The 27,074-nt window shown below is 46.3% G+C and overlaps 2 protein-coding genes across 3 annotated transcripts in view; one reads left to right on the top strand and one right to left on the bottom strand.

The window, feature by feature from the left end:
- The first annotated feature begins 505 nt into the window (after window positions 1–505).
- On the top strand, window positions 506–14,786 carry LOC121542610 (tumor necrosis factor receptor superfamily member 16). The gene is made up of 6 exons (XM_041852047.1): window positions 506–1,025; window positions 9,028–9,160; window positions 9,292–9,657; window positions 12,060–12,312; window positions 12,536–12,678; window positions 13,105–14,786. The coding sequence occupies exons 1-6, from the start codon at window positions 984–986 to the stop codon at window positions 13,425–13,427; spliced, it is 1,260 nt and encodes a 419-aa protein (XP_041707981.1). The 5' UTR covers window positions 506–983; the 3' UTR covers window positions 13,428–14,786.
- Window positions 14,787–18,515: 3,729 nt separating this feature from the next.
- setd2 (SET domain containing 2, histone lysine methyltransferase) overlaps window positions 18,516–27,074 on the bottom strand; it is a 39,367-nt gene continuing 30,808 nt past the window's right edge. For both annotated transcript variants that reach the window (XM_041852048.2, XM_045226209.1), the window contains 3 exons: window positions 24,033–24,107; window positions 21,948–22,049; window positions 18,516–20,799 (listed from right to left, as the gene is read on the bottom strand). In XM_041852048.2, the coding sequence (XP_041707982.2) occupies window positions 20,638–20,799; window positions 21,948–22,049; window positions 24,033–24,107 (339 nt within the window). In that variant the 3' untranslated portion in view covers window positions 18,516–20,637. The remainder of the gene's footprint in view (window positions 20,800–21,947; window positions 22,050–24,032; window positions 24,108–27,074) is intronic.

The raw sequence follows: 27,074 nt of genomic DNA, 5'->3' as shown, positions 1-27,074 counted from the left end.
GTAAAAAAAAATAAAGAAAAACCCTTGAATGAGTAGGTGTGTCCAAACGTTTGACTTGTAGTGTACATTGATATCCTAATTATCCTATATACTTTATATACAACATATTATAATTTTATAAGCATGTACTTGTTTACCTATATACAAAAAAATATAGGTTGCTATTTGTGTTATTTATGTTAATAAGAAAGACGGTGACAGGGAGAGTATTAGCCACAAATATTAATTTCGGTAACCCCCTTGGAAAAATAACAATGGTTTTAAAAATTAAGACCGCAAAATACAGCCTAGGCTACATCAAAGTCCGACCTTCCATTTTTTAAACAGAATCCAAAGGCAATTTCCGGAATTTATCCCCTTTATTTATTACAGGGTATCAAGTTTCTTTACCGTTTGAATATCACTTCAATGTGTTTATTGCCGTCGCGTATCAGCCAATCACAAAGCGAGGACGGGGCTCCAGCTGTATAGTGAACCAAGCGCTTGACGTTTAGGGCCAAAACGCTGCGCTTCAGACTCACACTGCAAGAGGAACATGCCAACAAAGATTGAAGTGTGACTCAACTGTAGGGAATGTAACAAAGAAACTGTCTACGGTAAAAGTAGATTGTGTGTAGCCTAAAGTAGAGGATTGTTACTATTTTCCTGACGTTTTCTTTCATGAAAGTTGATTTCACTGATGAGAAGCGGCACTCCGACTAACGTTAGCTGTTGAGTTTTGGGGCAATTTTTCTTCTACGGTATGTGTAGGATACTTTGATGCTGTTCAAAAAATGCTGTCATTTTGTCGTGTTCTTGTTACATTTCAAAGTGGTGGCGTGACAGCTGCGAATAGTTTTTAGGAACCGAGGTGCGCTTTTTTGGCATTTATCTGTGTTACGTCTCACGGAGTAGGCGATTGAAGTCTTCTTGGATCCCAAATACTTTTGAAAGGGTATAGCCAACTCATTGTACGGGATTCTCTATCGGTGAAGAACCGTAATATGGCTGCGGCTTTTGTCTGCACACTTTTTCTGCTCGTGAAGGTAAGTGTCATGTCGCTCCTATTCCTGATATACATAGGCTGTAACTCACTAATAGATCTCATAGGCTACTGTACAGTAATACACGAATAGATCAATTCCGTCCCTGTTATTTTCTGCTGACAGTGCAATGTATAGTAACGTACATTACCATCCAACACGAGGTGAATTCCGTAATGTGCGTAAAGCGATTGATTTTGGCTACATTGTAACGACGTTGGAATTACGCGCGCGCTACATTGCAATTACATGCCTTGCATCTTGATTGTGTTACATTGTAATCTAGCCTACTCACACTCTACGTTGACAATGTTCTGTATAGCTGCAGTATGTGACGTATCGCCATCATCTACCTCCTGCTTCTACTCAGAGATAAACTATGCTTTTCTTTTCTAATCTTAGTTGATCTTCCTTACCAATTGATAAGACTTAGTAATATAAACGTAAATGATAAGACTGTGTAATTTAAACGTCAATGCAGGTAGTTAAAGTGATAAGAGAGATTTGATCTGTACAGATCAAAGTGTCAAAATAATCCTTTCCACAGCTGGAGCAGAGGACAATTTGACACTCATCTCCTTTCAACTCCAATAGACCTAAGGGCCTGTAGTAGAGAGGAGAGGCAACAGCTCATGTCTTGTCATGTTCCCAGGGCCTAACCCTTTCTTCAAGATCAAAGCACTAGAGATAAAATGCCATCAGATCATTATATGCTCTGCATTCATGTGACCCTGGAAAGATATGTATATGTTTAATAAGGGGATAATATCAACAAACGTTCAGTTTAAATGGAAAACAATTTTTTTTTTTTTAAGTTTGGGTTCCCCAAAACGCACCTTTGTTTGAAAAGAAAAAATTGAAAAGAAAAAACTTATCCAATTGGGTTTCTCTGCTTAATATTAATGTTTTTTCTAATCTAAATTGATTTAAGTCATTATACTTCTCATTGAGTCACACTGGCTCACTAATGTTAATGGTTTATTTGTCCAAGGTTCTCTGTTACATTACCGAACTCTATTGCAATTCATAGATAGTTCCTTGCGGCAATTTCTGGGAGAAATGCGTCATGAGTTAAACTATTGCTGGGGTTTGGATATCCGGAGCAAAGCAATTATAATAATTTTCTCTCAGTCTGTGGAGAGAGAAGGGGCACCCTGTTTGTAACAGAACAGTACATTTAATTTCCATTTAGATGCTAAGCAGATTTCTGTAGGGGGTATGAGATTGGTTTTCACTTGAACTCCCGACCACCGCTTTGCTTTCCCACAGCGACATTTTTGATGAGAGAGACAGTAGTAAGTCAGCATTTTGAGAACTTTAATAATAAATTGGAATCCTGCTTGTTAGTCTGCAGTGGCATGGCTATTGGTATCCAGCAGTTTGTCATGTTGTTAGGAGGAGATGGATAGCTCAGCATATTTCCTGACTGGAACAAAACAAACAACATGGTAAAAAAAAAAATAGGTCCAGATTCCTAACTTTGACTTTTTAAAGATGACCTGCTACTGCTGATGACAGTAATCAGTGTGCAGATGAAAATAATGGACCAGGCAGACAGGAAAGCAGCTCTAGTTCCACCCTCCACCCCTCCACCCTCCCTCCCCATCTCTTTGCCTTAGTGTATACGTCCCAAATGGCACCCTATTGCCTATATAGTGCACTACATTTGACCAGGGCTGATAGGTCCACATTTTGACCAGGGCTGATAGGTCCACATTTTGACCAGGGCTGATAGGTCCACATTTTGACCAGGGCTGATAGGTCCACATTTTGACCAGGGCTGATAGGTCCACATTTTGACCAGACTTGCCCAGATAATGAGTAATGGAGGCAATTATGTCAAATCAAATCAAATCAAATGTTATTTGTTACATGCGCCGAATACAACAGGTGTAGACCTTACTGTGAAATGCCTACTTACAAGCCCTTAATCAACAATGCAGTTAAAGAAATAGTTAAGAAAATATTTACTAAATAAACTAAATTAAAAAATAAATAATAACACAATAAAATAACAATAATGAGGCTATATACAAGGGGTACCGAGTCAATGTGCAGGGGTACAGGTTAGTGGAGGTAATTTGTACATGTAGGTAGGGGTAAAGTTACTATGCATAGATAATAAACAGCGAGTAGCAGCAGTGTAAAAACAAAGGGGGGCGTCCCAAATGGCACCCTTTTCCCTATATAGTACACTACAGGGCTCTGGTCAAAAGTGCCTCTATCTACATCTCCTGTTCCTCTGTCTGCTGGAGGCGTCATGGTGGAGGTGGTGACACCACGCTGCTGTTAATGCTTCTGTCCCCAGGGTGTGAGGGTCAGGGTGGAGGTGGTGACACCACACTGCTGTTAATGCTTCTGTCCCCAGGGTGTGAGGGACAGGGTGGAGGTGGTGACACCACGCTGCTGTTAATGCTTCTGTCCCCAGGGTGTGAGGGTCAGGGTGGAGGTGGTGACACCACGCTGCTGTTAATGCTTCTGTCCCCAGGGTGTGAGGGACAGGGTGGAGGTGGTGACACCACGCTGCTGTTAATGCTTCTGTCCCCAGGGTGTGAGGGACAGGGTGGAGGTGGTGACACCACGCTGCTGTTAATGCTTCTGTCCCCAGGGTGTGAGGGTCAGGGGTCAGTGTCAGTGCTGAGAGAGAGCCCCTGCCTCCTGGGGCTCCCCACCCTTTCATGTGCTCATCACTCACACGTGGAAACTCCAGGCTGCTGCAACCAAGGAGTCATGCATCATATCAAATGGGATCACACTTCAAAAAGGCCCAAGGGTGGCTTTAGGGGGGGTGTGTGTGTGACTGCATGCTTATGAGTGTACGTGCGCTTGTGTGTGTGTGTGTGTGTGCATTGCTTATGTGTGTGTGTTGACGGAGTGACTGTGACAGCCGTGGAGTTCATAGCCCCTTTTGAAAGCAGATAGGTCTCCATGGTGGTCTCCTCTCACCAGGGAATCAACTCCTCTACTACCGAAGTGGAGAGAGCAACTGCAGCCCCTCAACTCTCTCCAGTGGCCCTGGAGGAGACCGATCAGGTCTGTGTTCTCTTTTCTCATGGTCCTTGAGCCAAGGAGGTGTCGACAGTGTAGGCTGCATGTGTCTGTATATAAGCAAGTCCTGAGCTACCACATAACAGTCTGAAAAGAGTTTATATAGGCTAGCATATAACAGAATAGTACACAATTAATCTAATTTAAGTCAGCACTTTTTTGGAACAAGATTCCACTCTGATGTCATATGCAAATCAGCTCACTTTTCATGTTGACTTTCTCAACTGCCTGTTCCTGTTCCGTAGGCTAGTACTGAGATATTTTACACAGGTTACACATTCCCACTGAGGTCCATAAATCGGAGCTCTGTCAGTCCCAGTCCTGATTACTGTGGTCATTAAGCCCCGGGCAGTGTGGATGTTTCCTCACACACTCTTTCTCACACACACGCACACACTCCACCCCTTAAACTGGTGCACGGAGGGGAATATTTAATTCTATATTTGGTCAGCAGTAGAGGAAATGCCAATGGGTCTGTCTCTGCAGAGCAAAGTAGAGCTGGAGTGGACCCTGTCTGGACTTTCTCTCCTTAGTGTGTGTTTTTGTGTGTGTGTGTGTGTGTGTGTGTGTGTGTGTGTGTGCTGTTGCCAGCCTCCGTCACTGGTCTATAACATGATGAAGCACCAGTTGGAGACGCTACCAGACAGCATCGCTGCCACAAAATATGTATCATTCAGTGGATGGATAATTGTATGTGTGGGGTACAGAGATGAGGTAGTCATTTAAAAATCACGTTAAACACTATTATTGCGCACATTATTATGTGACTTGTTAAGCAAATGTTTACTCCTGAACATATTTAAGCTTGCCATAACAAAGGGGTTGAATACTTATTGACTCAACATTTCAGCTTTTCATTTTTAATAAATTTGTAAAAAATGTGTAAAAACGTAATTCCACTTTGACATAGTGTGAAGGCCAGTGACACAAAATCTGTATTTAATCCATTTTAAATTCAGGCTGTAACACAACAAAACTTGGAAAAAGTCAAGGGGTGTGAATACTTTCAGAAGGCACTGTATGTTCTCAATTTAAAATGATACCAGTAGACAATGTATATGAGGCAACCCATATACCAGATTTTGTACATGCCATTTAAGTGCTGACATAAAATTGTTTAGTGCAAATCCAACCCTTGTAATTTAGGTTCAGGATGAAAATAAGGAGATGACAGTTAGGCTACAGGAGACAAGCATTACAGTTAACATTTTATGAGTTTCATTTTATTTCATTCATTTTAGCAATGTTGCTAGCAAAAAGGTTGCAGTTGTTCCCATAGATAGACAGTACACGGTTGCTCAATGTATCACTGACCCTGGATAAGCTAGCAACTTGGCAAACACAGCTAACCTGTTAGGTCAATAATATGCTGTTTTTATACAATTTTTGTTGGCTTTATAATTGTGAGAGAAATTTAACTAGCTAGTAGTTAATTATACCTGGGTAGCTTACATGGTTAGCTGACTTTTCTCAAAATGAACCTCATTGTGGCTAGCTACTTCTTGTCTCTCGTGCTAGCCTTTATAGCCAAATATCACTTCAGAAACGTAAAAATATTGATATGGCCAGCATTGTCCCCTCTTGCTGCAGCTTTAGCTCATCTCGAAACAACAGAGAAATGCTGTGAATACCATCGTGCTGCAAACGTTCTAAAATGTTTTGTCACCAGTGCTTGTTTTGTTGACATTTTTTGTCCTCACACACTGTTGCTCCTACAGCACTAATCTGGTGAGCACTTTTGGAGCTCCGCCCAAGCAAGGCATTTGATTGGTTTGACATGTGAGGCGTCACTGATTTACACCGAGTTCCGACCCCTCTTTAGCTGATTTCTGCCATGGAACTTCCCCAGGCTTCCCGTTTTAGTGAGCCTGGTTTGCGACGAGGCTTGTGCATCTCAAATGGCACCCTATAGGACTCTGATCAAAAGTAGTGCACTATGTAGGGAATAGGGTGCCATTTGGGACACAGCCTAAATACACAGCCATTGAAATATACTAGAAGCCATTAGCCAAGCTCTTCTCACTCCATGTGATGGTCCATTCTTACATTTACATTTCGGTCATTTAGCAGACACTCTTATCCAGAGTGATGTACAGTCAGTGCATTCAACTAAGGTAGGTAAAACAACCACATATCACAGTGATAAGACAACCACAGCTCACTGTAGAAGCTCATGTGATCTCTGAGATGAATACCTGTTGAAACTGAGCCCCCATCACCCTGATACTGCAGATCTGCGCTGGCTGAGGTTCGCATGTTGTCTGGCTCCTCAGATAGTGGTGCAATAAAGCCTCTGTGCTGTTGTTCTTGGAATTAAACGTGCCCTCCTTCCCCTTAAAAGCTGTTTCCTTTCTAGTGGTGGAATTGTTTTAGTGCAGCTTTGTGACTGGAATGATGGCATGGTGTGTGTGTGTGTGTGTGTGTGTGTGTGTTTCCGTGCGTGCATGTGTGCGTCCGTGTTTGCTTTTGTGTGTGTGCGTTGGTTCCTGTGTGTGTTGGGCTTGTTGGAGGCTCCACATGTTGACACACGCTGCTCCTTGGAGGAGACATCAGAGACATATGTGTGTCCCAAATTACACCCTATTCCCTACGTAGTGCACTAGTTTTGACCTGAGCCCTATAGGCCCTTGTTAAAAGTTGTGTACTATATAGGGAATAGGGTGTAATTTGGGATACAGCAGAGAAACATCAGAGGGTTGTTTAGCTGTTAGCAGGAGGTCAGTTGTTAGACATCTGTTAGTTCCTGCCTGACTCCCCTCAGGCTCCAGGGATAGTGGCTAGTGGGCCAATCTGCCCTCAACATGGGCATTTCAGATGTGTGCTGTAGATGAGGGCCTTGATGGGGGGAGGGGAGGAGTGTGTGTGTAAATCTCTTGTTCTCAGACAGAGTGAGGGGAGGGAGGGACACACACACACACCTGCAGGGCTTGGGGGGCGGTGGACATCAAAGGCCCCCTCTCACCATAACAGACACACACATGCTGGGCTGCAGGGGCTAACTGAAACCTCTGCCTGGGGCTACAACCGTCTCCCCTCCCCTCCCCCTCCCTCCCTCCCTTCCTCCCTCCCACCCCTCGCTGTGTCTGAGGACAAGAGACTTAGACACACACAAACATTGTGACTATAATGTCATTCACACCCATGTGGAATGTGTCAGTGTGGGAGGAAGGAAGCACTTTCTACTCCTTCCTTCGTCCTCTCATGTCTCTCAGTGTATTCCTTCTCCTTTGGGTTTAATTTTTTCCATGGGTCTAAAGCCATCTGATTAAAGCCATCTGATTTAAAGCCATCTGATTTAAAGCCATCTGATTTAAAGCCATCTGATTAAAGCCATCTGATTAAAGCCATCTGATTTAAAGCCATCTGATTTAAAGCCATCTGATTAAAGCCATCTGATTTAAAGCCATCTGATTTAAAGCCATCTGATTAAAGCCATCTGATTTAAAGCCAGTCCCTCCTGCAAGGCTGCAGCCACTAGGCTCTATAAGCCCATAGGAATGTCTGATGAATCCCTCATGTCTAACACACACTGGGTCTGCCTCCCAAATTGCACCCTATTCCCTATAGAGTGCACAACTTTGAGGAGAGCCCGATAAGCCCTATGGGCCCTGTTCAAAAGTAGTGCACTATAAAGGGAATAGGGTGTTACATGGGACACAGCCTGGCCCCTCCATTACCCGGCCGGTGCAGATAAGCGCTCAGCACTCTGAAGAAATGAAAACAGAGCCAGATCAAAATATAAAAAGGACTATTTTCAATACGCCCACCTTCTCCCCATTCTTTCCGTCCGATGGCGAGGCAGGCAGAGGGGTGTGTGTGTGTGTGTGTGTAAGTGATTTCCTGATTTCCACACATCTGGAACGAACTTTGAGGTCTTATTTTTTAGGCTTTGGTTGGTGGAACTGGACTGGCCTTGACTGAGACCAGCAGAGAGAGATGCTTGTGCCCTTACTCCTCCAAACATAACTTGTCACCATAGCTTCCATCCTAGTCTTGAGCATGTCTATGTATTGGCTTGTCACCATAGCTTCCATCCTAGTCTTGAGCATGTCTATGTGTTGGCTTGTCACCATAGCTTCCATCCTAGTCTTGAGCATGTCTATGTGTTGGCTTGTCACCATAGCTTCCATCATAGTCTTGAGCATATCTATGTGTTGGCTTGTCACCATAGCTTCCATCCTAGTCTTGAGCATATGTGTTGGCTTCTCACCATAGCTTCCATCCTAGTCTTGAGCATATATATGTGTTGGCTTGTCACAACCACTTACCACTTATCAGTTTGATCTATAAAAGAGTTCCCTCATCACTGGCATCTGCAGCACCTAGAGAGCACCACTTACTTTACCGTACCCTATCTTATCTTATGTTACCTTACCCTACCTAATCTCACCCAACCTTACCTTACCCTACCTAATCTTACCCAACCTTACCTTACCTTATCTTATTTTACCTTACCCTACCTAATCTTACCCAACCTTACCATACCTTATCTTATCTTACCTTACCCTACCGTACCCTGTCCTACCTTACCTTCATCTTAGCATTGCTCTTTGTGGCCCTGGTGTTATCTATCTATCTATCTATCTATCTATCTATCTATCTATCTATCTATCTATCTATCTATCTATCTATCTATCTATCTATCTATCTATCTATCTATCTATCTATCTATCTATCTATCTATCTATCTATCTATCTATCTATCTATCTATCTATCTATCTATCTATCTATCTATCTATCTATCTATCTATCTATCTATCTATCTATCTATCTATCTATCTATCTATCTATCTATCTATCTATCTATCTATCTATCTATCTATCTATCTATCTATCTATCTATCTATCTATCTATCTATCTATCTATCTATCTATCTATCTATCTATCTATCTATCTAATCTATCTAATCTATCTGATAATTAATGCTAAGCTAACTGTTTTGTTTCTCCTTCCAGGTTGCCCTGGGAGATGCCTGTGTCAGTGGGCAGTTCAGCCAGTCAGGGGAGTGCTGTAGCCACTGCCCCCCAGGCCATGGGGTGGAGATAGAGTGTGGGATGGAGGACACCAAGTGCCAGCCTTGCCCTGAGGGTGAGTCATGGAGGCAATAGGGTTTAGATGCTGTTGCATGTGCCATTCCTCCAGTAGACTTACAACTACGGTACATACATATTGATAATACTGTGAGATACATTCAAATCAACTATACCTGTATGTTCCAGGAACGTTCTCCCCATCAGACGGTCTCTCCCCGTGCCTCCCCTGTGCCCGCTGCCCGGCTGGCATCCCAGAGCTGGCCTCCTGCAGCGCCACCCTGGATACCCACTGTGACTGTGACGAGCACTTCTACCTATGGCGGGATGGGACGAGCGTGGCGGGGCTGTGTGCCGCCTGCACTATGTGCGGGCGAGGCGAGGGGGCGGTGAGGCTGTGCGGTGCCCAGGGGAACACCCAGTGCCAACCATGCCGCCTGGGAACGTTCTCAGAGGAGAAGAGTAATACCAAGCCCTGCCAGGCATGCTCTCAATGCTCTGACACCGAGGTGGAGATCAGAGCCTGCCAGCTCAACTCTGACACCCTCTGCATGGGTGAGTCTCTGTGTGTGGTGTGTATGGACTTATAGTTGACTGGGGCAGCTCTAGCAGGGCAGAAATTTGACGAACTGACTTGTTGGAAAGGTGGCATCCTATGACGGTGCCACGTTGAAAGTCACTGAGCTCTTCAGTAAGGCCGTTCTACTGCCAATTTTTGTCTATGGAGATTGCATGGCTGTGTGCTCGGTTTTATACACCTGTCAGCAAAGGGTGTGGCTGAAATAGCCGAATCGACAAATTTGAAGGGGTGTCCACATACTTTTGTATATATAGTGTCTGTTTCCCATTCCAATAAAGCACCTTAGAGAGAGAGAGAGAGAGAACATGTGGCCAACACCTGTACCCACACCTAATCTGAACACTTAGCAACACTCTTGAGGAAACATGAGCACAGTCCAACAGAGAAAAAAACACTCTTAAGTGCTGCAGTCAAATGGCTCGGAGCCGACAGCTCTTAAATTGGGCCTAACAACCTAACTACCCCCAGACCAGACCCCAGGGCCTTGGCACAACGGTGACCCCAATATGGTAACCCCTCACTGGGCTCCAAATGACCAAGCCTTTGCCTAGTGGCCTGGATCTCCCCAGGAGTCTGGTCATCTGAACACACACAGGTCACCCCATCTGACCCTGTGGAGGTCAGGGGAGTCCCCAGCAGTGTTTGATCCTAAAATAGGCTGGCTGTAGAAGGGGTTTGGGGGGGGAGCTGACTGGGTCAGAGGGGGCTGGTAGCTGACTGGGTCAGAGGGGGCTGGTAGCTGACTAGGTCAGAGGGGGCTGGTAGCTGGCAGGGTCAGAGGGGGCTGGTAGCTGGCAGGTTCAGAGGGGGCTGGTAGCTGACAGGCCCTCACAGACTACTGCTGCTGGATTATTTCAGGCAACAAGGTCATTATTCAGATAGTTAGTAGTGTTACCAAATATCTTTACAGTGTGTCTGTGTCTCTGTCTCTGTCTCTGTGTCTGTCTGTGTGTTTGTGTCTGTCTGTGTCTTTGTGTCTGTCTGTGTCTCTGTGTGTGTCTGTGTCTCTGTGTCTGTCTGTGTCTCTGTGTCTGTCTGTGTCTCTGTGTCTGTCTGTGTCTCTGTGTCTGTCTGTGTCTCTGTGTCTGTCTGTGTCTCTGTGTCTGTCTGTGTCTCTGTCGGTGTCTCTGTGTCTGTGTCTCTGTGTCTGTCTGTGTCTCTGTGTGTGTCTGTGTCTCTGTGTCTGTCTGTGTGTTTGTGTGTCTGTGTCTGTCTGTGTCTCTGTGTCTGTCTGTGTCTCTGTGTCTGTCTCTGTGTGTTTGTGTGTCTGTGTCTCTGTGTCTGTCTGTGTCTCTGTGTCTGTTTTTGTCTGTCTGTGTCTCTGTGTCAGACACACAGACAGACACAGAGACACAGAGACACAGACAGACACAGAGACACAAACAGACACAGAGACACAGACAGACACAGAGACAGACACAGACACACATACAGACACAGAGACACAGACAGACACAGACACACAAACACACAGACAGACACAGAGACACAGACACACAAACAGACACAGAGACACAGACAGACACAGACACACAGACAGACACACAAACACACAGACAGACACAGAGACACAGACAGACACAGACAGACACAGAGACACAGACACACATACAGACACAGAGACACAGACAGACACAGAAAGACACAGACAGACAGTGTGTGTCTGTCTGTGTGTTTGTGTCTCTGTGTCTGTCTGTGTCTCTGTGTCTGTCTGTGTCTGTCTGTGTCTCTGTGTCTGTCTGTGTGTTTGTGTGTCTGTCTGTGTGTCTGTGTCTGTCTGTGTCTCTGTGTCTGTTTGTGTGTCTGCATCAACTGTAGGTATGAAAGCCCTCACATTTTATACGCTGTCATTGACTTATTATCAACAACAAAAAACATTGTGCCAATGGTAGATGTGTCGAGGCTTGATTAGATGTTGAGACAGGTATAAGGACAGGGCAGATATGTCATTGATAAGATGTTGAGACAGGGATAAGGACAGGGCAGATATGTCATTGATAAGATGTTGAGACAGGTATAAGGACAGGGCAGATATGTCATTGATAAGATGTTGAGACAGGGATAAGGACAAGGCAGATATGTCATTGATTAGATGTTGAGACAGGGATAAGGACAGGGCAGATATGTAATTGATTAGATGTTAAGACAGGGATAAGGACAGGGCAGATATGTCATTGATTAGATGTTGAGACAGGGATAAGGACAGATATGTCATTGATTAGATGTTGAGACAGGGATAAGGACAGATATGTCATTGATTAGATGTTGAGACAGGGATAAGGACAGATATGTCAAGTGGCCTCCTTCTCTCTTTAGTGTTTCCTTCATGGTTCAGTGGTTCTCTAATCAACAGTCTCCCATCTCTCTCCACCTACAGATAAGAAGCTCCACATCCTGTCTCGTCCCCCTGAGTCTGACGGCCCTCTGGCCGCTCCTCGCCTGCCTGGGTTAGGGTTGGTGGATGATGACGAGGAGGGGGACGAGGCCAGCCCTGCCCCTGGAGGAAGAGCGGCCCCCGGGGGCCCCGGGTTCACCCCTCAGGATGATGGGAGCAGGAACAACATCCTGGTCTACGTTTCTGTTCTGGCTGCCGTGGTGCTGGGCCTGCTGCTCTACGTCGCCTACAAGTGGTGAGTTCACAGGAGACACGCTGCAGTCTCATTGGCTGCCTCCTGATTCTCCTCACTTCTCCCAAATGGATTTTGAAGCATTGCATTGGTGTAAGCATTGGCTAGAGGGAGTTTGCAAGCCTTTCGATTGCCGTCATGTATTTCTGTTCTAGGTTGTGATAAAATGATCCTGTTGTTATGTTTAGTAAAGAGTGTAAAAGTGTTTCCTCCCATCTCTCGTCAGCTGGACGTCATATAAGCAGAAGCAGGCGTTGAGTAAAGCCCGTGCTGCAGAGCTGGGGACGACTCCTGAAGGAGAGAAACTCCACAGTGACAGCGGAGTGTTCCTGGACTCACACAGCCTGCAGGATAGCCAACCAAGCAAAGGTAACAACAAACAGCCATCTGTGGTTCTCTGTAGCTCAGCTGGTAGAGCATGGCGCTTGTAACACCAAGGTAGTGGGTTCGATCCCCAGGACCACCCATACACAAACAAATTATTATGCACACATGACTGTAAGTCGCTTTGGATAAAAGCGTCTGCTAAATGGCATATTATTATTATTATTATCAAGACTACAACAGAATCGGCTTCACTGCACTACACTTTTACTTGAGTGAGAACAGAGGCCCAAGTTGAATATATGTTCTAATCTCTCTCAATGTACAGCACATTTGGCATTTAGCAGATACTCTTATCCAGAACAACTTACAGTCAGAGGTCTTTTCTAACTGGCTTTTCTCATCTATTATAACTGTTGAATGGAGTTGTGACTATCTGTGTCTGTTGTTGTGTATTCTAACCCCCCCCAGGTAGTAAGAGGGACAGTAAGCAGGACAGCCGGCTGTACATCAACCTGCCCCCCCACAGACAGGAGGAGGTGGAGCGTCTGCTCCAGGAGGGGGGCGAGGGCCGTGGAGGCTCCTGGAGGATCCTGGGGACAGCGCTGGGTTACGAGCCCGAGCAGATGGACCTGTTTGGGCGCGGCGAGGCCCCTGTACACACCCTCCTCTCCAACTGGGCCCAGCAGGAGGGCTCCACCCTGGGACTGCTGTGCTCAGCGCTGGCCCGCATCGAGAGGCCCGACGTGGCCGCCGCTCTCACCTGCCCTGGCCATGGGGTGTCTGTGGTCTGAGGGGGGGAAGCCAGGTCTGCGTCCCAAATGGCACCCTATTCCCTATATAGTGCACTACTGGTAAGTTAATGGTAGTACACTATGGGCCCTGGTCAAAGGTAGGGCACTACATAGGGAGCCACGCAGCCCCAGAGCCTTCCTCAGCCTTCCTCATGAGCCTGATAAGACTGGGTCGCGTTCATTACAAACCAAAACGGACTGAATCAGGGAGGGACGACCTGAACTTGAACCAGTTGTTTTCGTTTACCGTTGTGAAAACCTACTGCTGCGGTGTGTACTAATGAATATGACCCTTGTGGACTTAGGAGAGGATGGATTGGGCAAACAGCCCTCCTTCTCTCCCAGTGGGATAGCATGGCATGCCAGGGGAGGTACTCTTGACTGCCCCATAACGCCTCAGAAATTTGAACTGAAGAGGGCAGTGGAAGTGTTGTTGCTGGTTCGTTGGGCTGGTTCATCCTCTATTGGAAATGTACAGTATATCCACCATCCTTCCAGTATATATATTATTATTTTTTACCATACTTGTGCATAGTCTGCCCAAGCGTTCTAGGAATGGGTATTTATTTGCAGCAATGTCAGGAGGATCCACTCTCTTTCCTGATTTGTTTTTCAGCAATGTGAGGAGGATGCACAACAGCTGACTGTAACTAACTGAACAGGCATGGGAACGAGATACTCTGTGGAACATTCTTTAGAACATGGACTATGGAATAAAGGCATTCTGTTCATATTAACAATCAGTCATGAATTTTAAGACCATTGTAAATATTTGATCATAGATTCATTGTAATATAGTGTTAGAAAGGTTTTCAAGCATGAAGGGGCAACCGCGAACATAGTTGACTGAAGCAACATAGCATACATGATGACTCTCTCTCAGCTCTTAGCCACTCTCTCTTAAAGACATTGGGAGCCCTCAAGTCAGTAATGTACTATCAGCATTGCTAATCACTGTCTCTCTCCTATCATGGTTTCTGGTGTGGCTTGCTATCCAGAACATTATTGTTATGTAACAATCAATCACTTATTTTTGTCTATATTCTAATATGTCATGATGTGTGTTTTTTGTAAGATGTTGTTTCATATAATAAATGCTTTTGAAGGTATGAGTGAGTGAGAGTCAAACGGTGCTCTCTGAGCTTGTTGTGTTACATGTTCTGACAAGTACAGTGGTTTCAGTCCTACCTGAACGTAAAAGCAAGAAGCTACCTGCTCTGTGGTAGTTTATACTGAAGATAATCAATGGCCGTCTTTGTTCTTTGTTTGTTTCAGTAACTTAACAAGGGTGTGACTTGTAACATAAATTAAACAAGTACAGTGAGGGAAGAAAATATTTGATCCCCTGCTGATTTTGTACATTTGCCCACTGACAAAGAAATGATCAGTCTATAATTTTAATGGTAGGTTTATTTGAACAGTGAGAGACAGAATAACAACAACAAAATCCAGAAAAACACATGTCAAAAATGTTATAAATTGATTTGCATTTTAATGAGGGAAATAAGTATTTGACCCCTCTGCAAAACATGACTTAGTACTTGGTGGCAAAACCCTTGTTGGCAATCACAGAGGTCAGATGTTTCTTGTAGTTGGCCACCAGGTTTGCACACATCTCAGGAGGGATTTTGTCCCACTCCTCTTTGCAGATCTTCTCCAAGTCATTAAGGTTTCGAGGCTGACGTTTGGCAACTCGAACCTTCAGCTCCCTCCACAGATTTTCTATGGGATTAAGGTCTGGAGACTGGCTAGGCCACTCAGGAGGCCTCTTCTTGAGCCACTCCTTTATGGCCTTGGCCGTGTGTTTTGGGTCATTGTCATAGTGGAACACCCATCCACGACCCATTTTCAATGCCCTGGCTGAGGGAAGGAGGTTTTCACCCAAGATTTGACGGTATATGGCCCCGTCCATCGTCCCTTTGATGCGGTGAAGTTGTCCTGTCCCCTTAGCAGAAAAACACCCCCAAAGCATAATGTTTCCACCTCCATGTTTGACGGTGGGGATGGTGTTCTCGGGGTCATAGGCAGCATTCCTCCTCCTCCAAACACGGCAAGTTGAGTTGATGCCAAAGAGCTCCATTTTGGTCTCATCTGACCACAACACTTTCACCCAGTTCTCCTCTGAATCATTCAGATGTTCATCGGCAAACTTCAGACGGCCCTGTATATGTGCTTTCTTGAGCAGGGGGACCTTGCGGGCGCTACAGGATTTCAGTCCTTCACGGCGTAGTGTGTTACCAATTGTTTTCTTGGTGACTATGGTCCCAGCTGCCTTGAGATCATTGACAAGATCCTCCCGTGTAGTTCTGGGCTGATTCCTCACCGTTCTCATGATCATTGCAACTCCACAAGGTGAGATCTTGCATGGAGCCCCAGGCCGAGGGAGATTGACAGTTATTTTGTGTTTCTTCCTGTTGTCACCTTCTCACCAAGCTGCTTGGCGATGGTCTTGTAGCCCATTCCAGCCTTGTGTAGGTCTACAATCTTGTCCCTGACATCCTTGGAGAGCTCTTTGGTCTTGGCCATGGTGGAGAGTTTGGAATCTGATTGATTGATTGCTTCTGTGGACAGGTGTCTTTTATACAGGTAACAAGCTGAGATTAGGAGCACTCCCTTTAAGAGTGTGCTCCTAATCTCAGCTCGTTACCTGTATAAAAGACACCTGGGAGCCAGAAATCTTTCTGATTGAGAGGGGGTCAAATACTTATTTCCCTCATTAAAATGCAAATCAATTTATAACATTTTTGACATGCGTTTTTCTGGATTTTGTTGTTGTTATTCTGTCTCTCACTGTTCAAATAAACCTACCATTAAAATTAAAGACTGATCATTTATTTGTCAGTGGGCAAACGTACAAAATCAGCAGGGGATCAACTACTTTTTTCCCCTCACTGTATGTGGTCAAGTCAGAAGAAAGTATAATAGACTTCCATTTAATTCTCACCATTAGTACTGAATCTGAGGAGACTTCTATTTAACTCTCACCATTAGTACTGAATATTAGGAGACTTCCATTTAACTCTCACCATTAGTACTGAATCTGAGGAATATCATTTTATACTAGGAATAAGTGAATTTGTTTTTCCACAGAATGACCAAAGGGCACATATGGAGATGTCATAATAATTTACAGTTATTAAATGTTGGTCTTGAATTAATCATAATATAACTCTTTGTAACCGTTCTATTAAATATTCTTAAATAAAACCGCAGTTAGGAGGTTTGGATTTAGGAGGGTATTTAAAGGGTTTGGGGCAGATTCAGTATTAGGAGGGTATTTGAAGGGTTTGGGGCAGATACAGTATTAGGAGGGTATTTAAAGGGTTTGGGCAGATACAGTATTAGGAGGGTATTTAAAGGGTTTGGGGCAGATACAGTATTAGGAGGGTATTTAAAGGGTTTGGGGCAGATACAGTATTAGGAGGGTATTTAAAGGGTTTGGGGCAGATACAGTATTAGGAGGGTATTTAAAGGGTTTGGGGCAGATACAGTATTAGGAGGGTATTTAAAGGGTTTGGGGCAGATACAGTATTAGGAGGGTATTTGAAGGGTTTGGGGCAGATACAGTATTAGGAGGGTATTTGAAGGGTTTGGGGCAGATACAGTATTAGGAGGGTATTTAAAGGGTTTGGGCAGATACATTATTAGGAGAGTATTTAAAGGGTTTGGGGTAGATACAGTATTAGAGTATTTAAAGGGTTTGGGGCAGATACAGTATAAAGAGGGTATTTAAATGGTTTGGGGCAGATACAGTATTAGGAGGGTATTTAAAGGGTTTGGGGCAAATACAGTATAAGATAATAGGCTTCACCCAAACTATTTTTTAAGATACGCTTTCCCTTTCCTTGAGATTCCTGCTCCCTCCCTCCCCTCCATTCCTCCCATCCCTCCCAACCCCCTCCCTGCCTCCCAACCCCCTCCCTGCCTCCACCCTTCCCGTCCCATCCACGACTTCTACTCAGTCTGTTCTCAGCTGAAATCTGTTCATGATTTCTCTCTCTGTCTTTACTCTGCGCTCTAAGTGGGAGCAGGCCTGCGTCTCTCTCTAGCAGGGCCTGGGGCAGGCAGCGTTCCATGATTTCTCTCTGTCTTTACTCTGCGCTCTAAGTGGGAGCAGGCCTGCATCTCTCTCTAGCAGGGCCCGAGGCAGGCAGCGTTCCATGCCGTCACGCACTCCAGACGCTCCAGCTTAACTGCGGTCTGGAGCACACAGGCATGGGGGTGCGGAATGCACATGCACTCAGAGGGGGATGGAGATGCGGGGGGGTGGGGGTAGTGAACAGGGCAAGGATCCCAAATAGCACCCAATACCCTATATAATGACCAGAGCCCTATGGGTCCCATTTGCCATTTAGGGTGCCATTTGGGATGCAGAGCAGAGGCTCTCTGCTGCTCCACTCATCAGGGGCCTCCCTCCATCTTTAGTCAGTCACAGGGCCTCATCAGGGGCCTCCCTCAATCTTTAGTCAGTCACAGGGCCTCATCAGGGGCCTCCCTCAATCTTTAGTCAGTCACAGGGCCTGATCAGGGGCCTCCCTCAATCTTTAGTCAGTCACAGGGCCTCATCAGGGCCCTCCCTCCATCTTTCCCAGTCATGTGAAATCCATAGATGAGGGCCTAATGAATTTATTTCAATTGACCGATTTCCTTATGAACTGTACCTCATTAAAATATTTTAAAATGGTTTTGTTTATATTTCTGTTCAGTATACATATTTAAAATCAGTAACAGGGCCTCTAATGAAAGCAGTCAATCCCCTTTACTGGAGGCACTGACTGGCTGGCTGTGTGTCTATGTACTAAATGGCACCCTATTCCCCATATAGTCCTTATGAGGCCTGGTCAAAAGTAGTGCACTAAATAGGGAATAAGGTGCCATTGGGGACGAAGACAGCCTGTCCCTCCATATGCATCCTGTGTTGAAGGGGTAAGTACATAAACAGGGTAAACTGGGATTGGATGGTATGCAGTGCACTACGGAGTATCTAATCAGGTATTGGAGGTAGTTTTCATTTGGTTCTGGGTGGGTGACTGTCAAACTAACGCCATAGAAATGTTTACTGTGCAAGGCGAAAATGGAATGCACATAAAAAAAAAAAAGAGTTTATTTTTCCTTTTTAAATGTTTGTACACTCAGTATGACAATGTGCTTACACAGTACTTACAGCAGAGTTGGGGTGAAACTCCTTTTTGTACAGAAAATAAAAATCTGTCTCAAAACAAACAAAACAGAAAGATGCTGCAACCCCCACCACCAAAATAAACAAATTCAAACAAGAGGCCGTGAGAGTGGGTGGAATCCTGGCTTTAGCTGACGGAGGAAGAGGGCAGGGGGTGTGGAGTTGAGCTGCTGGAGCAGACAGGGGAACTCACGCGCCCCTAGTCCCCCCCCCACCTGTGTTTGGTATAATTACACCTGGCTATTTACAGGTTATATCATGGACCAATAGTCCGTCATTTTACAAAGACTTTGCTTACTTAAACATTCTCAATATATTCACATACAAAGCAATATAATACATGTGTTTGAACATGGTTTTAATGCAATTTAAATGGTGGTGTGAGAGTTACCTAAATGATTAACGACCCCAAGCCTATGAACCTGTAACCCCGACGACAGGACACAAACCTTGTTACCCCGGGGACTAACGAGTAAAACAGCTTGTGTAGCAACAGGACGAGAGCACAGACGCCTCTGTGATGCCTGTCCAAAGGAATTATAATAGTAAAAAAAGACAAGGTGAAATAGACTTAAAATCACAACGCTACAACCCTTTGTGGAGGGGGGAGGGGGTATTTGGAACAGAGTGAGGTACACTGACTGACACATAAGCATCATGTGTGTCTGATGACAGCATCCAGATCCTGTTCACTTCATAGTACAAGTTAATAAAATACATAAAAACATTGATCAGTAACCCCCCCCTCCCCCGTTCCTTCTTCACCACTAAGTCCTCTTGAAGGCCCTGTCTGTCTGTCCAACCCACTACTTGATACATTCAGACCAGTAGGTGGACAGTAGAGTACAAGCTCCATAATAAAAGTTAATTCTTCAATCTTTTTTTTTACTCTGGGAGGGAGCATTGGAACATGGACTCCGTCCTTAATGGCACACTATTCCCAACATAGAGCTCTCGTAAAAAGTAGTGCGCTATGGGATTCCCCTATTGGCCCTGGTCAAAAGTAGTGCTCTATATAGGGAATATGGTGCCATTTGGTAAGCAGCCATGGAGGAATTCGTATAAGGACACCAGTCAGCATGACAGAACCGAACCCAGCCTCCATCAGAACCGAAACCAGCCTCCATCAGAACCGAACCCAGCCTCCATCAAGCATTCATATAACAACAGAGGCTCCGGAGTCTTGTGGTCTGAAGGCAGGGAGGGCTTGGGGAGTAGAAAGCTTGGACTATCACAGCCCAGCTAAAAGCAGCACCAGATACCCTAGTCAAGGTCAATGGCTGGCTGGAGGAGGGGGGGGGGGAGATGATGGGCAGCCGGGCGCACCAGAGGAAAGCCAGTCAGTCATATGGATAAACAGATTCTTTAGTCTTTCTTTACATTGATCCATTTTGACCAGTTAATTCCCACTGCTGGACTTCATACAGCAACATCCCAACATTGAAGAGCAATTTAAAATCATGGTTTTTCAGCCAGGGGAGGAAGAGTTCTAGAGAGAATATATAGCTGAAAAGATGTTGAGAACATTGTTAGTTAGGTAACAAAGTTGAACTGGAAAAATGCAGAAAGCAAAACATGGTAGTGAGAATATAGTCAATGTAGCACCCCTCTCTGGGTCTGACTCCCAAATGGCACCCTATTCCCTATATAGTGCATATATAGGGAATAGGGTGCCAGTTGAGATGCAGCCTAGGTGTCGCACACTTCTCTGTGGACACTTCACCTGGAGCCTCTGCCCCTTGTGAGACGCCTCCCTCAGCATCATCATGATTCTAGTCCCCGCCCCTAGTTCCCGGGTCAAGCCTTCAAGGCATCAGTTTAAGACCGTCTTTGTTAATTTAAATATGTCCTCCACATAAATGTGTGTGTGGAGCGATCCCACTTCCATAATCAAACACAGTTCAGTTTCACTGCTTGACTTGACTCCTACTTGGAGTGAGAAGAGTAAAAAGCTCATCTGTGTTCGGGTTTGAGTGTAGACTAATCATAGTTTCAAGTCTTGATCCCGGTTCTGTTCCTCCAGTCAGACACTTAGTCCAGCTCAGTGTCCTCTTTGGGCCGGTAGATGCTGCCAAACTTCTGCATGTATTTCTTGATGTACTCCTTGGTCTTGTGCTTGACGTTCTCGTTGCACTCCAGGTCCTCTGGGTTCTTGCAGGATTTCAGCTCCTTGTTCATCACACCGTGAGTTAGCTGGAGGGATGGAAAAGGGGAGAAAATAACAGGGAAAAAAGGAAGTCAGATGTTTCTACTTCCGGACAGCAAAATCGGTAACGGCTAACTTTCCCATAATTCCCAAGTTTTCAAGAAACCCTGGTTTGAAGATTCAGGATCTTCTGCTAATTCCGTCCTGATTTTGTGAGTCTTCCAACCAGGATTTCGGGAAAGTTATTGGAATTTTACAACCCTGCAACAACACAAAGTGAAACTAGCTCCATCAAAATGAGAATGGAGGGGAGGTCACACTGTGAAGAGATGAGGCTTTCATTCTAACTGATCCACTTCATGAGCTTAGTTCTCGTCTTAAAATGTAGACAGTCAAATGCCAGTGATGTATCCCAAATGGCACCCTAATCCCTATATAGTGCGCTACCTTTGACCAGGGCCCATACGGTGCCATTTGGGATGCACCCCAGCTCTTTATATAAGGAGTAAATACAAAACGTTAGCTAGCGCTCTAGTTTAAGATGTTTTGTTTTAAGGGTTGGTCTGCATGGTATAAAATTACAATTTGTACATGCCAGTGTACTTGGCCTCTCTTTTGTTTATTGTGACCATGTGCTCAAGAGCAGTGGCATGTCTCTCCATTTAAACAAGTCCCCACAGAAACGCTCAAAACTACTTGAGGGGAAAAAAATAGCCTTCTGCCTTTTGAAGAATGGCTGGCAGAGAGAGAGAGAGAGATACAAATAAAATAAAAACAGACTACTATTCTAAAATGTACAATGTGTCCCATTTGACCAAAAAATGAAGAAATAAAAAAAGTTTAAAACATTGACAGGGCTGTGTCCAAAATTGCACCATTTTCCCTACACAGTGCACTACTTTTTGACCAGAGCATATTGGTAGAAAGTAGTACACTATGTAGGAATAGGGTGCCATTTGGGATGAACCCAAAAACAGTGGGAGCTGAAGGCTCATGTGCTTAGTTCTGGTCTGGGGGAAGAGCTTTAGTGTGAGAGGTGAAGGGAAATACCTCTGTCCTTTGAAATTAATTTGCTATCCAGGACTTAAATTCAATACTGTTGGGAGAGGTCAATGTTTTGGATGGTTTGCGCCAATAAATTATGAATACCCAAATGATGGGCTTTCCACGCACGTACGCACGCACAACCACCTACCTTTCTGGCTAGGTGTTTGAAATCCTCAGTGTTGATGATGCGTCCCAGTTTGCAGTCTGGTTTCCGGAACGGGTTCAAGCAGGTCACAATGAACTGGGACATCTAATCATAACACAGAAAATTGGACGTCAAATCGTCATGTAGAGATAACATTTATTACATTTTTCAGTCATTTAGCAGACGCTCTTATCCAGAGTGACTTACAAGTGCATTCATAGATAGCTAGGTGGGATAACCACATATCTGTCATAGTAAGCGGGGCTTGACATTAACTTTTTTTTGCCACTTGTGAAATGTGCAAACGCGCGAGGCTTTGATCTCAAAAACACATCTCGCGACTGCATGATTGAAAGACCGCTCGTGCCTGTCAACGCAGGCCTACCATAATTATACTCTGATACGCTCTGCAAAGATTGGTAGGACATTGAGCAAAACATTGCATCCAGACGACACTTTGATCCGTTTCTGATCGGAGTAGCCTAATTGTTTGATATTGTGATTTTTGCGTGATTTTTTTACTTGTCCATTCAGACAAATCTACACTGAGTGTACAAAACATTAGGAACACCTTCCTAATATTGAGTTGCACCCCCTTTTGCCCTCAGAACAGCCTCAATTTGTCGGGGCATGGACTCTACAAGGTGTCGAAAATGTTCCACAGGGATGCGGGCCCATGTTGACTCCAATGCTTCCCACAGTTGTGTCAAGTTGGCTGGATGTCCGTTGGATGGTGGACCATTCTTGATACACATGGGAAACTGTTGATGGAAAGAGCAGGAGTTCCTAATGTTTTTTACACTCAGTGTATAATCTGCTTGTCCAACTATGTTTTTTACTTGCCCCGGGCAAGTGGACAAGCGTTAATGTCGAACCTTGGTAAGTACATTGTTTCTCAATAAAGCAGCTTTCAGCAAATTCAGAGTTAGTAAGAAAAGCCTAGCGCAAGTATTTAGTTTAAGGCCATTTAAAAAATATATACAGTGCATTCGGAAAGTATTCAGAACCCTTGACGTTTTCCACATTTTGTTACGTTACAGCCTCCCATTTTTCATTGCAGATCCTCTCATGCTCTGTCAGGTTGGATGGGGAGCGTTGCTGCACATCTATTTTCAGGTCTCTCCAGAGATGTTCGATCGGGTTCAAGTCTGGGCTCTGGCTGGGTGCTTAGGGTCGTTGCCCTGTTAGAAGGTGAACCTTCGCCTCAGTCTGAGGTCCTGAGCGCTCTGGAGCAGGTTTTTCATCAAGGATCTCTCTGTACTTTGCTCCGTTCATCATTCCCTCAATCCTGACTAGTCTCCCAGTCCCTGCCGCTGAAAAACATCCCCAAAGCATGATGCTGCCACCACCATGCTTCACTGTAGAGATGGTGCAAAGTTTCCTCCAGATGTGACGCTTGGCATTCAGGCCAAAGAGTTCAATCTTGGTTTCATCAGACCAGAGAATCTTGTTTCTCAAGGTCTGAGAGTCCTTTGGTGGAGGAGGAATAATGGTCTGGGGCTGTTTTTCATGGTTCGGGCTAGACCCCTTAGTTCCAGTGAAGGGAAATCTTAATGCTACAGCATACAATGACTTTCGAGACGATTCTGTGCTTCCTACTTTGTGGCAACAGTTTGGAGATGTCCCTTTCCTGTTTCAGCATGACAATGCCTCCGTGCACAAAGCGAGGTCCATACAGAAATGGTTTGTCGAGATCGGTGTGGAAGAACTTGACTTGCGTGCACAGAGCCCTGACCTCAACCCCATCGAACACCTTTGGGATGAATTGGAACGCCGACTGCAAGCCAGGCCTAATCGCCCAACATCAGTGCCCGACCTCACTAATGCTCGTGGCTGAATGGAAGCAAGTCCCTGCAGTAATGTTCCAACATCTAGTGGAAAGCCTTCCCAGAAGATTGGAGGCTGTTATAGCAGCAAATGGGGGACCAACTCAATATTAATGCCCGTGATTTTGGAATGAGATGTTCGACAAGCAGGTGTCCACATATTTTGACCATGTAGTGTAGTTGAGGAGGAGGCATCACAGGAAGACTAATTGAATAAATTAAATATAAATAATAAATAATTGAGATATAGACGTTGACTCACCTCTTTCCGGAACGTCTCCTTGCTCCTCTTGGCCAGCTCACTGGATGTGTCTGCCTCTGCCGTCTTAGTAGAGAACTGTGGAAACACACACACACACACACACACACACACACACACACACACACACACACACACACACACAGAGAGAGGGAGAGAGAGAGGTCAGGGAACATGTCTGTCTATAGAACAGTCAAGTTTCGTTTGACTAGCTTGGGTTGGCCGTGGGTTCATCTAAACGTTCACCTAGCAATCTGTCTAGGTCATAGCTACTGCCATTTTCTCAGCTGTGGCAGACAGCAGCCATTTCTCGGAGCTAAAAGCCCCAGATCAAAGGAAGTGAGGCTGTATCAGCCACACCATACCATGGAGGCCATGGATGAAACATGGCAGGTGTTGGGCTAAGGCCCTGGACTTCAAGGCCGGTGGGGAAGGCAGTCAGGCGGGCCACACCTGGTCACCAGCAACCTCCAACAGGACAGGAGGGAGCCACACAAAGCAGGGATATCCTGCCAGGATAAAGGCTGGGCTCCATCTCCGGCTAACAGTCCCCACCCCCCTCAGCCCCAGAGACAGCCAGTAGACAGCTGATGCCCCCCTCACAGCACCAGAGACAGCCAGTAGACAGTTGATTCCCCCCCCAGCACCAGAGACAGCTGATGCCCCCGCCCCCCAGCACCAGAGAAAGCCAGTAGACAGTTGATATCCCCCCCAGCACCAGGGACAGCCAGTAGACAGTTGATGCCCCCCCAGCACCAGAGACAGCCAGTAGACAGTTGATGCCCCCCCAGCACCAGAGACGGCTGATGCCCCCCCAGCACCAGAGACAGCCAGTAGACAGTTGATGCCCCCCCCAGCACCAGAGACAGCCAGTAGACAGTTGATGCCCCCCCAGCACCAGAGACAGCCAGTAGACAGTTGATGCCCCCCAGCACCAGAGACAGCCAGTAGACAGTTGATGCCCCCCCCCAGCACCAGAGACAGCTGATGCCACCCCCCCAGCACCAGAGACAGCCAGTAGACAGTTGATGCCCCCCCAGCACCAGAGACAGCCAGTAGACAGTTGTTCCCCCCCCCAGCACCAGAGACAGCCAGTAGACAGTTGTTCCCCCCCCCAGCACCAGAGACAGCCAGTAGACAGTTGATGCCCCCCAGCACCAGAGACAGCTGATGCCCCCCCACCAGCACCAGACAGCTGATGCCCCCCCCACCAGCACCAGAGACAGCTGATGCCCCCCCCACCAGCACCAGCCAGTAGACAGTTGATGCCCCCCCAGCACCAGAGACAGCCAGTAGACATTCGATGCCCCCCCCCAGCACCAGAGACAGCTGATGCACCCCCCCAGCACCAGAGACAGCCAGTAGACAGTTGATGTCCCCCCCAGCACCAGAGACAGCCAGTAGACAGTTGATGCCCTCCCAGCACCAGAGACAGCCAGTAGACAGTTGATGCCCCCCAGCACCAGAGACAGCCAGTAGACAGTTGATGCCCCCATCACCAGAGACAGCCAGTAGACAGTTGATGCCCCCCCAGCACCAGAGACAGCTGATGCCCCCCCCAGCACCAGAGACAGCCAGTAGACAGTTGATGCCCCCCTCAGCACCAGAGACAGCTGATTCCCCCCCCCAGCACCAGAGACAGCCAGTAGACAGTTGATGCCCCCCCAGCACCAGAGACAGCCAGTAGACAGTTGATGCCCCCAGCACCAGAGACAGCCAGTAGACAGTTGTTCCCCCCAGCACCAGAGACAGCCAGTAGACAGTTGTTCCCCCCCACCAGCACCAGAGACAGCTGATGCCCCCCCACCAGCACCAGAGACAGCAAGTAGACATTCGATGCCCCCCCCCAGCACCAGAGACAGCTGATGCCCCCCCCAGCACCAGAGACAGCCAGTAGACAGTTGATGTCCCCCCCAGCACCAGAGACAGCCAGTAGACAGTTGATGCCCCCCAGCACCAGAGACAGCCAGTAGACAGTTGATGCCCCCAGCACCAGAGACAGCCAGTAGACAGTTGATGCCCCCCAGCACCAGAGACAGCTGATGCCCCCCAGCACCAGAGACAGCCAGTAGACAGTTGATGTCCCCCCCAGCACCAGAGACAGCCAGTAGACAGTTGATGCCCCCCTGCACCAGAGACAGCCAGTAGACAGTTGATGCCCCCCAGCACCAGCTGATGCCCCCCCCCCCAGCACCAGAGACAGCCAGTAGACAGTTGATGCCCCCCCCAGCACCAGAGACAGCCAGTAGACAGTTGATGTTCCCCCCAGCACCAGAAACAGCCAGTAGACAGCTGATGCCCCCCCCCCCAGCACCAGAGACAGCTGATGCCCCCCCCACCAGCACCAGAGACAGCCAGTAGACAGCTGATGCCCCCCCCCTACCAGCACCAGAGACAGACAGTAGACAGTTGATGCCCCCCATGCCCCAAACCAGGGTGGAGGATCAAAGAGAACCACAATGGATTCTCACACAGCTCTCCTCCGTGCTTCCTGGGGGTGGTGATTCTCACACAGCTCTCCTCCGTGCTTCCTGGGGGTGGTGATTCTCACACAGCTCTCCTCCGTGCTTCCTGAGGGGTGGTGATTATCACACAGCTCTCCTCCGTGCTTCCTGAGGGGTGGTGATTATCACACAGCTCTCCTCCGTGCTTCCTGAGGGGTGGTGTGCCCATGGAGCGTACCAGGGAGAAGCATTCAGGCTGACAAGAGAACACTTTGAGCCAGTGTTTAACCTAGATTATTTTCCAGGTGGGATGCAAAGCCCTCTAACCAAAACGCCAAATTATTATCATGGGTCAACAGAGCTAGGGAAAATAATATTTAAGTGGTGTCAGAAACACAGTGGGTATCATTTCAGGTCCTGGTCAGTGGGCACAGAGACAGACACCACTATCAAGACATGTTGGAAATGGTCCTTGAGCTCATGGCTTTTATTGGCCGAAGACATCATTGTAAACATAGAGAGAGATCGAGACATCCCATCGTTTAAAGAAAGGGTTTCTCCCGCTCTGTGGAGACACATCTGAAAACATTTCAGCTCAGAG

This window comes from Coregonus clupeaformis, chromosome 17 (genome assembly GCF_020615455.1).
Source record: "Coregonus clupeaformis isolate EN_2021a chromosome 17, ASM2061545v1, whole genome shotgun sequence".
Taxonomy (NCBI): Eukaryota; Metazoa; Chordata; class Actinopteri; order Salmoniformes; family Salmonidae; genus Coregonus; species Coregonus clupeaformis.
This window is presented reverse-complemented; position numbering and strand designations above follow the sequence as displayed.

Coding starts and splice junctions, on each gene's coding strand:
- LOC121542610 (XM_041852047.1), top strand. CDS start 984: ATGGCTGCGGCTTTTGTCTGCACACTTTTTCTGCTCGTGAAG. Junction 9,658..12,059: donor CTCTGACACCCTCTGCATGG/GTGAGTCTCTGT, acceptor CTCCACCTACAG/ATAAGAAGCTCCACATCCTG. Junction 12,313..12,535: donor CTCTACGTCGCCTACAAGTG/GTGAGTTCACAG, acceptor ATCTCTCGTCAG/CTGGACGTCATATAAGCAGA.